General features: G+C 42.3%; 1 protein-coding gene across 3 annotated transcripts; it reads left to right on the top strand.

Moving 5' to 3' along the window:
- On the top strand, nt 4,786-9,840 carry LOC109725990 (proteinaceous RNase P 2). Of its 3 annotated transcripts, none has more exons than XM_020255413.1 (6): nt 4,786-5,785; nt 6,607-6,708; nt 6,806-6,981; nt 8,560-8,680; nt 9,055-9,076; nt 9,213-9,391. In XM_020255413.1, the coding sequence occupies exons 1-6, from the start codon at nt 4,892-4,894 to the stop codon at nt 9,248-9,250; spliced, it is 1,353 nt and encodes a 450-aa protein (XP_020111002.1). In that variant the 5' UTR covers nt 4,786-4,891; the 3' UTR covers nt 9,251-9,391. The 3 variants fall into 3 exon arrangements, with proteins under 3 accessions (XP_020111002.1, XP_020111001.1, XP_020111000.1); XM_020255411.1 differs by having other exon boundaries at nt 4,792-5,785; nt 9,055-9,123; nt 9,213-9,840; XM_020255412.1 differs by lacking the exon at nt 9,055-9,076 and having other exon boundaries at nt 4,789-5,785; nt 9,213-9,840.

The raw sequence follows: 12,561 nt of genomic DNA, 5'->3' as shown, positions 1-12,561 counted from the left end.
ACTCCTCCGGCGCCACACCCCCTCCCGCGCCCCGCGCCCGCCGGCACCCGCGACCGCGACCGCGCCCGGCAGCATCCGCGACCGCGCCCGCCTCAACGTTCGCCCTCACCCTCACCCGCGCCGCACCCCGCCCGCGAGCGCACCCCAACCGCGCCCGTGCCCACACCCGCGGATGAGCCCCCGCCCGAGGCCGCAACCACGGCGCCCCGCTCCCGCCCGCGCCCGCGGCCGCGCCCCCTCCCGAGGCCCCGACCGCGGCGCCCTCGCCCGCACCCCCACCCAACGTCCGAGCCCGAATCCCGCGTCCGCGCTGCGCCTCGCGCCCGCGACCGCGCCCCGCGCCGTGCAGCACTGCGCCCCGCCTGAGACGCGCCTCGGCTTTTTTTTAGCCCCGAGTATCACCACCACAAGTGCCCCAGGTGCTCCGGCTTCACCGGAGCACCTGATGTAATGTCCCTACAACAGTGCAGGGCAGTGGCGGTTAAACCTGTCAAGCCCAGACTTTGTCTAGGCGGCTTGCTTATCTCAAAGGGGATAGGCGGGTTCCGCATTGTTTCAGGTACGTATGTATAGATTTGTTCTCTATAATCGTAAGTTGTAAACGCTCTCCGTATAGTTCTGTGTTCTCTTTCGTTCGATGAATGATTTTGTAAAGGTGTATCTCAGAAATTGTTGAATGTAAGAGATCGAATATTGTTTTGGAGAGTAAATTGTATGTGTAGTGTAAGAGAAAGGTTTTCCCAAAAATGTAAGTAAGTAAGGAACGATATGTATCCCCCATCGCTCGATTACAGCTACCAGGTGAGATAGATCCCGCGACACGTGTGCAGTTATTGAGGAATAATATATAGTTATAGATTATAAATTATAGATAGATGCCCAATACTATACTTAAGATATATATTTTTATTATGTATAATATAAAATTAATTTTAGTTGACATCATTCGATCTAGTGGATGAACCACCAGTTGAACTATTGACTCATGATCTCAAAATTGAAATTAACATGCCGACCTAATCCACGTATGAGCCAATAAGGACACGTGGTACACCAGGAGTTGGCAATAAGGTGCCTGAAGATTTTAGGCGGGAACGGTTGGGAAGTGGGCATAACTTCCACGATGGAGCGTAACTTCCATGAGGAGTGGGCGTAACTTTCACAATCATGGTTATAACCACTCCCCCCACTACTTTCAACCGACCAATAATGTGGGCTGAGAAGACATCACTATAAATAGTAACTTCAAAGCCTGTAATAAGGGTCTTTCTCCATCCTGAACGAGAAGATCACCCTTATTTCTTCTGCATTTTATCGCTTTTCTAGGAGTAGTCTAAATGTAATCTTTTTCTTTTTCGCATTTACTACTTTCCTAAGAGTAGTTCGCTAAGTAGAATCCTGGAGTCTGTCTGCCCCACGGGCATCACTCCGTTGTAGACTACATTTGCAGAGTCTGTCTGCCCCACGGGCATCACTCTATTGTAAACTATATTTCTGAGTCTATATGCCCTTCGGGCACACTCTTTTTATTATTATATAAAGGCATTCGGCTCTTTCAGCCGACCAGTCATTGTGTATTTCTTCCATTCGGCTCTTTCAGCCGACCAGTCATTGTGTACTTCTTCCATTCAGCTCTTTCAGCCGACCAGTTACTGTGTACGTCTTCCATTCGGCACTTCTGCCGACATCGATCCCTACACAGTTCATACATTAGGCTCTTCCAGTCGAACCAACAATTTACAGTAAAGGTTTTCGAACTCGGCCGATCCGATCCCTCGTCAGCCGAATCGCTTGATCTGTCGAAGGGCGCAAACTTCGAGGGTCACTATTCACAGCCGCTCCTCACCCCGACGCGCTCCTCGAGGGGGATCTTTGACCGGGTCAAGGGTTGGAAAATTCGGCTTCCAACAATTTTTGGCACGCTCGGTGGGACTCGATTTTAAGTAAATTCACATTTTTATTGAAATTATGGCTGTTGATAATGCCATGAATTTGTGCAATAGGGTTGTTCCTAGAAATTCTGAAAGTGATCAACCTAGTGATTCAGACAATGCCGGCGAATGTCAAGCAGTTTTGCCAGTTGAAGGAGAAATTAGTGGACAGTTGGCTTATCAAGAGCCGAGTCTAACTCAGTCGCTCGGCCAGATGAGCCGAGTCCTGCAAACTTTAGATCAAAATATCCATCAAAGTACCACTCGACTAGATGCGGTGCTGGCCGCTATCACGGCCTATAATGAAAATATTGTTCGAATCAGACAATTATTTACCCGAAACGAGCAAGCTTATGGGGGGCAACAAGGGCCCCTAAATGTACTGGTGCAACAAAATCCAGTCACGCCGGCGGTCTCACAGGTGCAACCGCAAATGTCACCTTTCTAGACTGCTTATAGGCCGGCGAATATCAACAACGGCCCACAGTCGGAGATTGCATCAGGTTTACCTCCTTTACCAGTTTATCAGTCCCAAAATATAGGGGCTAGAGCTGGGGGGCAGGCTCCAAATATTCAAGGAGCAAATCCCATAGTACAAAACTTCGGACCATTACAAGGACCGAATGCAGCACAGGCACAAGTTCCTTTGCAGGGAAACAATAATGAAATATATACGCAAATCGAAGAAGCCATCCAAAATACTTTTGGAGTAGGCGCAAGGCCGGCAATGCGGCCTATATTTAGATTACCTTATCCTGCAAATATAGATACAAAGCATCCATACCTGGCAAACTGGAAAATGCCGAAGTTTGATAAATTTTCTGGGGATGAAACCGAAAACACGGCCGAACATGTGGCACGGTTCACGGCACAGTGCAGGGAAGCCGCGACAGATCTATTTTTAAAATTAAGATTGTTTAACACATCGTTAACTAAAACGGCGTTTACTTGGTATACCAGTTTATCAGCCAATTCCGTCCAAAATTGGGACGAATTAGAAAGAAAATTTCATGAGCGATTCTATAGGTCGGAGCCAAAATTATCGGTCGCCGACTTGGCTTTATACCGACAAATGTCGGGTGAAACGATCGAAGAGTATTTAAACCGTTTCAAAATAGCCAAAACCCGGTGCTTTATGAGAGTGCCGGAATCAGAGTTTGCCAAAATGGCATTAAATGGTCTGCATTTTAAAATAAAAGACCATTTTGAAGATAAGTATTTTTCTAACCTATTTGATCTAGGTGTTCGAGTTGTCCAATATGAGCAATTTCGGAAGTAAAGTGAGGACAATCGGCTGCAATGGAGCCGATATAAAATGCAAAGCAAAGGCAAAGAGAAATCCTTGATAGAAGAACAGTCGGTTCAAGAAGAGCCAAGCCAATCGAGTGAAAGTGAAGAATCGGCTGATGAAGCCGAGGTATATGCGGTTGGTAAAGATCCATTTTCTTCAAGGAGAAGTCCTTGATAGAAGAATATTCAGTTTAAGAAGAGCCGAACCAATCAAGTAAAAGTAAAGAATCGGCTGATGAAGCCAAGGTATATACGGCTGGGACGATAAAGAGCCATTTTCTTTAAGCCGACCAAGACCAGCGAAACAAAAGCTTGAGTCTCGGTTGTGTCATTTGAGCAGTCGATTTGGCACCAATAGTCATCCGAATGCTCATTCGAAAGACTATTGAGGGGCATTGTTGATGCCAAAATTGAAATTAACATGCCGACCTAATCCACGTATGAGCCAATAAGGATACGTGGTACACCAGGAGTCGGCAATAAGGTGCCTGAAGATTTTAGGCGGGAACGGTTGAGAAGTGGGCATAACTTCCACAATGGAGCGTAACTTGCATAAGGAGTGGGCGTAACTTTCACGATCATGGTTATAACCACTTCCCCTACTACTTTCAACCGACCAATAATGTGGGCCGAGAAGACATCACTATAAATAGTAACTTCAAAGCCTGTAATAAAGGTCTTTCTCCATCCTGAACGAGAAGACCACCCTTATTTTCTCTGCATTTTATCGTTTTTCTAGGAGTAGTCTAAATGTAATCTTTTTCTTTTTCGCATTTACTGCTTTCCTAGGAGTAGTTCGCTAAGTAGAACCCTGGAGTCTGTCTGCTCCACGGGCATCACTCCGTTGTAGACTACATTTGCAGAGTCTGTCTGCCCCACGGGCATCACTCTGTTGTAAACTATATTTCTGAGTCTATATGCCTTTCGGGCACACTCTTTTTTATTATTATATAAAGGCATTCGGCTCTTTCAGCCGACCAGTCATTGTGTACTTCTTCCATTCAGCTCTTTCAGTCGACCAGCCATTGTGTACTTCTTCCATTCGGCTCTTTCAGCCGACCAGTTACTGTGTACTTCTTCCATTCGGCACTTCTGCCGACATTGATCCTTGCACAGTTCATACATTCGGCTCTTCCAGCCGAACCAACAATTTACGGTAAAGGTTTTTGAACTCGGCTGATCCGATCCCTCGTCAGCCGAATCGCTTGATTTGTCGAAGGGTGCAAACTTCGAGGGTCACTATTCACAGCCGCTCCTCACCCCACGCCCTTTCCGAGAAGGATCTTTGACCGGGTCAAGGGTCGGAAAATTCGGCTTCCAACACTTTCAAATTGTAAATGGTTCCGCATTTTAGAATAGTGATAGTGATGTCTCTTGCATTTTAGATGAAAAAGTAAATCATTAGCGTTCAAGAGTTTTCTAATCACTGAAACTAGGCATGCACCTAACTTAACATTAGATGATGTGCTTGGAAGGTCTTGGGCCGCTCCACGTAGCTAACTTCTTGGACAAGTCCAGTTCCCTATGTCACTCACAATGGCCCAACAAAAGGCCACTAACGAGCCACGAAGCTGAAAGGGCCCTCCCAATTGAATCGACCGTTCATGAATCATGACGCCGAACTAGGGTTTCTCCCACGGAGGTTTTAGCCCTAGCTTCTCTCCTCTTCGATGGAGATCCCCCACGAATCGGGCGCCACGACGACGCCCATGGCGACGAAGAGGAGGAAGAAGAAGGCGAGCTCGAAGGAGGGCGAGTTCTCCCACGCCCTCCACACGTGCGCGAAATCCGGCGATCTCTCCGCCGCCCTCGCCCTCTTTGACTCCGCCGTCACCGGCGGCGGGGGCGGCGCCCCTCTCCGCCTCACCGCCCACCACTTCAACTCCCTCCTCCACCTCTGCTCCGCCGCCGCGGAATCCCTAGGCGGCGACGAACCCTCGAGGCGCTCCGCGGTCGACGCCGGATTCCGCGTCTTCGACCGCATGGTGGCCGCCGGGGTCGCGCCCACGGAGGCGACGATCACCTCCGTGGCGCGGATCGCCGCTCAGAAGCCCCATGGGGGAGACATCGCCTTCGAGTTGGTTGAGACTATGGGGGAGAAGTACGGTGTGGCGCCGCGGCTGAGGACGTACGGACCGGCTCTCTTCGCGTATTGCCGGGGTCTACAGGCGGAGAAGGCGTACGCCGTGGAGGCTCACATGGCCTCCATGGGCATCTCCCCGGAGGAGCCGGAGATTGCGGCGCTATTGGAGGTGAGCACGAAGCTGGGGTTGGAAGAGAAGGTGTATCACTACCTGCATAGGTTGAGGAGCACTGTGAAGTGTGTGGAGAAATCAACGGCTGAGATTTTGGAGCGTTGGTTTAGTAGTAGTAAGAGGGCGAGAGAGGTCAGGAGCGACGGTCGGGATGTTGGTAAGGTAAAAGATGCGGTTTTGATTAATGGGGGAGGATGGCATGGATTGGCTTGTGTGGATATCGGTCTGGAGGAGACTCAGAAGTTTGCAGAGTCCGTGGCGAGTTTGGCGATGGAGAGAGAAACCAAATCAAATTTCAGAAATTTTCAGGTTTGAGCCACATTCTTTCTTCATTAAGAATGTTGTCAGCTCATCTCATCGTTGCATCAGTTTAAGGCAGCTGTAATCATCTGTTTCATAAGCCTTTTAATTTATTTTTGGTATTTTTTTCTCTTTTTAATCATGTTAGTTTTTCAGTCTCGTAAGAAAAGTTGACATGCTTTGTAGTCTCAATACCTAGGAGTAATACGTGCAAACAATGCTGCAGATCTGAATTCTTCTTTAGGTAGATGTCGTGTTTGCTTAATTTAGACAGTCAAAGGGCTGTTAGAGTAGGCGCAAAGGGCCCATTTAACATATTAAAGGTTTGGTAGTAAAATCAAAACTGTTAAAGCTTAACAAATCATCCCAAAATGAGCCATAATTCTGGTCAAGTTCCACACATGTTTTCCTCTTCTGTCCTTTAGAAATTACTTCGATTGTCTAGACATGATAGGTAGTGCTTCTTCAATCTCCTTTATCAATAATGTTCTGCAAATAGTTTTTATAACTTTTTATGATGTATTACGTATAATTATCATTATCTTAAAAAAGGGGAATGCGTCCTCTTAGATGTTACTGTATGATTCTGAATCTCTCTCTACTGGGAGTTGTTAGTCTATTGCTTTCTCTTTGTGTAAACAATCAAACCTTCTAACTTTTTATGTGATAAACTGTGAAAAAACTGCAATGGTCTCCTTTGCGATCTTGTTTTGCTTTTTTCCTGTTCTTTTTCTTTCATGTGTTGTATTGTTTTATGTGTGTGCTCGCGTGTTTGTCTTGGGGTGGTGCCGGTGTTCTTAGTTTGATCATTTAATATGTTAAATTTGTAGGAATGGTTGGAAGCACATAATGAATACGAAGCTATCATTGATGGAGCAAATGTTGGACTTTATCAACAAAATTTCGCAGATGGTGGTTTTAGTTTGTCTCAGGTTTGTCCATTATCCCATGCTGTCTCATTGATCCTGCAAGCGTGCATGACAATTTTATTAATCTTATTTGCATGTCAATATATCTAAAATAGAGCAGCTTGATGCAGTTGTCAGAGAACTTCAGACAGGGAGCAAGAGGAAATGGCCGCTCATCGTACTGCATAATAAGCGTGTTCTCTCTCTGATAGAAAATCCTTCCAATAGGCAGCTAATTGAGACTTGGAGAGCTGAAGGGGCACTATACACAACACCAAGTGGATCAAATGATGATTGGTATGGCTCTTCAGTTACATCCTGTCCAAACATTCAACACTGAGAATATTTATGTTGCAACTTTATTTTTCATGGAATGATGTTTATGAGACTTCTTATCATGAAATTTCAACCTATTTAGTTGCTTTCTTTAGTTCCAGGTTCAATCTTATTCAGACTTTTTTTTTTCTTTTCTTATTTTGAGTATGATTGGGTGAGATAAGAGTATTTTTTTTTTATCATTCAATAGTTCCAAATTTAACAATTCTCTGTTGTTTGATAATATTAGAGGAACAATTTCGATTTGAATTATAGGAAAATTATGATATAGGACAAATCAACTTCTTTGGTGTGCTGGCAATATTTAATACTTTTGACTTAAAAATATTTATCTAAAAGAAATCTATGAAGCTTTTATGCTGGAGTGCCTAACATAATCTTGAAATTCACAGACTCTGAATTTTCAATTCCTCTTCTCAAGAAACCATCTAACTTATTAAACAGTAGCCTACAACTTTAAAGGTGTCCGATCGGTCTGTCATTTATTCAACTTATTTTAACCGACAAAAAAGTGACCATCGTAGAAAACTTAATGTAAGTCAAACCTATTGTGTGTCTCTTTCATGTGTGGATATTTCTGATTCAAATGGTAAGAATTTGAATGAAGATATTACATCATTTTAGTGTGCTTATTTATATTCCATGTGTTGAGATGTAGTGAGGTTTGAGAGGAGAAAACAGACAGCCTTTTGCTTAAAGAACCACATGCATAATCCCTTCTAGTTAGAAAGTCGTCTTCAATTCTCTGGGAACATAATATACCCAATATTCGACAGTATCAACTTTTTTTGGGGCCAAATGATTCTTGTTTTCTTATATCAGCGAGGAGTATCAGAAGTACAAAAGTACCCTAATTCTTTATCTAATTATCTGAAATCTAAGGATTTAAGTGGCTATCAGCATGGGCCATATCCACCATGCCATGCTGTACCATGCCGTGCCGACAAGATATCGACATGGTACGCTCCCCGTGTCAATGGCACGACCCAGAACCTTCTTTTCTTTGAAATTATCAAGTAGTTACTCAATAAAGTTTAAAAGATTTAATAAATATATATAATAAGCAATTAAAATATATAGATGCCAAACAAATAAAAATTCATGCCATTATGTATTGGCACATGGATATTTTTTGTGACTGGTATGCATTGGCATGGCAGGGCATGCCCCATGCAATACCGTGCTAGCAGATTTTCAGATTGACCCTCTGCCACGATACTTAAATCCTTGCTAAAATCTTCTTTCGAGTTCCTGTTGAGTATTGCTTTCACATCTTACATGGTATGATGCATATATTTTTGTTTTTCGACTAGTACGAATTTGCAATCTGGGTTATGGAATTATCTTATTGACCACAAAAAAAAAAGGGAGTATTACGGTATGAAAGATTTCGAACCATAACTAGTTACAAACTCTTGCAGCTAATAATCTCTTGTATTCTGTGCTGTGTTAGTGTTTTCTGTAACTAGGTTAAAGAAGTTCACTGATTAAAATTGTTTGTTACCTAATATGCTATGTATTTTGGGTACTGTTGTGCAGGTATTGGCTCTATGCAGCAATTAAGCTCAAATGCTTGGTTGTGACTAATGATGAGATGAGAGATCACATATTTGAGCTCCTAGGAAGGTCACTTTTCCCAACGTGGAAAGAACGGCACCAAGTATGTAAAATCCCCCACCCACCCCACCCACCTCTCTCTGTCATTATATAAATATATTATGTTTTACATCTATTTACAGCCTCTGCTTTATTCTGGTAATCAGTGCAAGCACTCATTATAGGTGCATTTTGTTGTACTGCAAGAAAGATTTATCTTCATTTTGTCATCATATCCCAATCAATCTTAAATTTATCTTATAGATCATGTTATTTGGTAACCAAGTTCTCTTAATCTTTACTTAATTGTAGTTTCACACCATTCTACATTCTAAGAGCTAGATTTGATGATCCCCTAACATATATGCAATATGTGCTTTTGATATACCAAAACCAAGGGAGTCCATACTAACTTTGGAATTTTACTGGACGTAACAGGTTAAATACACTTTTACCAAAGGTAATCCGATTCTCATAATGCCACCTCCATATTCTTTATTCATTCAGGTAGGAGTTATCATCTCTTTAAGCTCACTTTTTTTTGGGCACTATAAAAGCATTATGTATATATCTTTATTCGCATTTCTCTGTTGTAGGAGTCGGAAACAGGATCATGGCATGTGCCCATAGATGACAATTGCAGTGATGAGAGACTGAGGAGTTGGCTTTGTATTACTAGACCAAGGGCTAGTGAAGGCCATGAAGAAGCTGATGTAATTAGTGGATCTTTCCAATTATTAACGAGTGCGAACGATGAGATGAGCAACGTTTCATCAAAAAATCTCAATGGTGAAAGAGGGGTGTCCAACTCATCTGGGCCGTCGGATGAAACTGCATTTGAACTATCTGGTAAAGATAAAACCGTTTCCAGCAAGAGGAAGCATATGGCCTGACCTCTTTCACGCCCGCCATTTAATCACAGTTCACTTGGAGGAATCCTCTGTTTTTTGTGGTTTCCATGATTAGTTTGCTCCTGTGGTGTATCATCACTTGTTGATCCGTTGAGCATAAGCGAGTTTTAGATTGTCAAGCATTAGTCGCTATTTTTGTAATTTATGAAATAAACCGCAGATAGGGGATTTGTGGGTTGTATGCCGAGCGGAGGTGTGAGAAAATGTGTTTGTTGAGGAAGATTTTACGGCATGGAATTTAGGAAGGAAGAAAACAATGAATCATTTACTTTATTTACTGTTTTATTACATCTTTATGTTGTGTGTTTGGTTATGTGCTGTCTAGTTATGACTGTTATGGCTGTTGGTACAAATAACTATGGCGGGTGAATCTAAACCAATAGAAATTGGCATGTACTGAGTTCGCTTTTAGACTTAAAAAACTCTTTTCTTGTCTAATTTATCCTCAGAATCTGTTGATGAGATAGTAAAATATCTTTGCTGGATAAGCACGGACTCTACTTCTCTGCAATGTAATTGTTGCGAGATAAAAATGCGTCCTATGGAAAGGCCTGGAGAGGTCTCATAAACACACTATTTAGTCTGATCTTAGGAGCTGTTTGATCATATATAGTTCCATACAAGGATATCGTATGTAGTTTTATATAAGAATTGAAGTGTCGTGGCATGAAATTGTATAATAAGACATTATACGGCATGATGCGTGCCATGTTGTGCCTGTGATGGTCACAAACTTTACATATACCGACATAAAATATCTTTTTTTGCACCAATATATTCTAATTATTTATTATATATTTTTTTATCCTTTTTTCTTTTTGCATTTTATTGAGATTACTATTGACTAAATTTTTTAAAAAAATATATATTGGGTTTTGAGCCATGTCATCAAATTGGAGGTCGTGTCATGCGGATATCTTGTCGGTATGGTACAACACAGCGAGTATAGCCGGTGCCGATGGATACTTAAAACCTAGGTTCTATTTGCCATGTAATTAGAGATTCTTTTAGTTATACTTGCCGTGGTTCGAATAATATGCATATCAATAATATGCATGTTATTAGTGACTGGCCCTAGCATAAGTGGCAAAGCCCGTAGTGCAAGTAGCAAAGGGCTTAATGGTTGGTATTGAGGTCTAAGTTCAAAGCCTAATTGCTTCGCATTTCCGACGAAATTTATTTATATAAAAAAAAAGGTAGTATGCTACCTTCCTCTGAAATAATAATAATAATAATAATAATATGCATGTCATTTAGTTGTATCCTTATGGCTGTATTTGTAGTATTTCTAGTAATATGCATGTCATTTAGTTGCATGCAGTAAAGAGCGCTACAAGTACAAATAATTTATTTAGTTGTATGATGTAGAATGTATATAAAAATAGGCCGGGATCAAAAGCAATTAAAACAAACCCTAATTGTAGAAATATATCTAATATAGTCTCAACACAGTGGGAATTATATTAGAGACTCAACAAAATAAGTAATTTTCAGTACGATCCTAAAGAGCGAAGCAATGCAAGACACAAAATCGAAGGTAAATAAGGGGTTGAGATACTCGGATTAAACCTGTCTGGTTCTGCATGAGGTATTATTAACCAAAAGAGCAAGATGGATCCGTAGGATACTAGATTCGACGCGGGGTCCACAGCCTATCCTTTGGTTGCAATTTGCTTGGTCAAGCAAACAAGTCAAGGGAGGGGGGGGGGGAGGGGGGGGGTTTCAAGCTTGGTCAAAAAGAAATAATGGGAAAGAACAAAATAAGTAAAGAAAAAAACAGCATGGATAGTTCAGATTTTGCGGGCAAAAGTCTCAAGAAGACTTGGGGACAATGATCGGGGCAGCGGTAGAAGGCAATGACGGTGGTGGCAGCACTCGGTGGCTGTGACAGCAACGGAAGGCGAAGGAAGTCTAGGCGGCAGTGGTGTTGCTAGCAGCAGGCGGCGATGGAGGCAGTTAAAGGTGGAGTAGACGGGCGACGGGGAAGGAACAAGACTTCGAGTCAAAGAGGAAAACACAAAAAATAAGGCAAAGGGGCTTGCTCCCTACGAACTCAATCCAGTTGATGAATAAATGTGAAGAGAAATAGAAAACTCATCTCAATGGCTAAAAAATAATGTTCATTTTCATTAAAATATTATCTTCACGCACATAGGGTACGAAAAGGGCTTTCCTGACAGGGAATAAGCTCAAAATAGAAAATCCCAACAAATAAAATTTCTACCTACCAACTAAACAATGTTCCTAACAAACAAAATTAAGAATCCCATCTTGCTAAATAGATAAGTTCAAATAACAGGAAAATAAATAACTCTGATACTTCTAGAAATTTTGTAGGTTCAATTCAACCCGGACCCATTTCAGTTGGTCAAGCCATATGCTATGATTGCAGTTGTGGCATTGATAATGTTCGCACACACAAAAGGCCCAGTCTGCATCAACTCTCCCCGCCGTTGAAAAATTCGACTTTGTTGAATTGTTGGAAATATACTTTTCATAAATGGGTCCATGCACTAAAGTTCATCCCTTGAAATCTAAGTTGCATCCTCGTCAAATCAACATAACCACTTGATCAAAAAGCTGCGCTCTCCACAATTCTTTGTTGACAAAATCTGATCGTCAAAAACCACCTCGATGTCATCTTTCTTTTCCTATAATGGGCTCTTGGGACAAATGGAGATGAAAATGAATGGAACAATAAATCTTCTATATCTTGATAGTATAGAGTGTAATGTATCAAGTCCTCGATGCGTTAAACCGAACTTTAGTCAAAATTGACCAAAGTGTGGTATTGGACGCTTCGGAGAGGTTCGTTGAGCGTTCCGAAGGTTCGGAATGACTTATAAGGGTGTAAGGGGCCTTGGAGAGGAAACTGGAGAGTTTCTAGAAAATTTCGTGCTGGAAATGCTCTCGGAGTTCGAACCCCGTACGCATGAAAATGTGGGTTTGAGCAAAACCAGTTGTGGAGGGGCTAAAGAGTAAATGTAGCAAATGGGAGAGTATATGGATGAGTTCTCAACCCATTTCTCTCATT

The sequence above is a fragment of the Ananas comosus genome, linkage group 20, assembly GCF_001540865.1.
Source record: "Ananas comosus cultivar F153 linkage group 20, ASM154086v1, whole genome shotgun sequence".
NCBI classification, from domain to species: domain Eukaryota; kingdom Viridiplantae; phylum Streptophyta; class Magnoliopsida; order Poales; family Bromeliaceae; genus Ananas; species Ananas comosus.
This window is presented reverse-complemented; position numbering and strand designations above follow the sequence as displayed.

Coding starts and splice junctions, on each gene's coding strand:
- LOC109725990 (XM_020255411.1), top strand. CDS start 4,892: ATGGAGATCCCCCACGAATCGGGCGCCACGACGACGCCCATGGCGACG. Junction 6,709..6,805: donor GTGGTTTTAGTTTGTCTCAG/GTTTGTCCATTA, acceptor AAAATAGAGCAG/CTTGATGCAGTTGTCAGAGA. Junction 6,982..8,559: donor AGTGGATCAAATGATGATTG/GTATGGCTCTTC, acceptor ACTGTTGTGCAG/GTATTGGCTCTATGCAGCAA.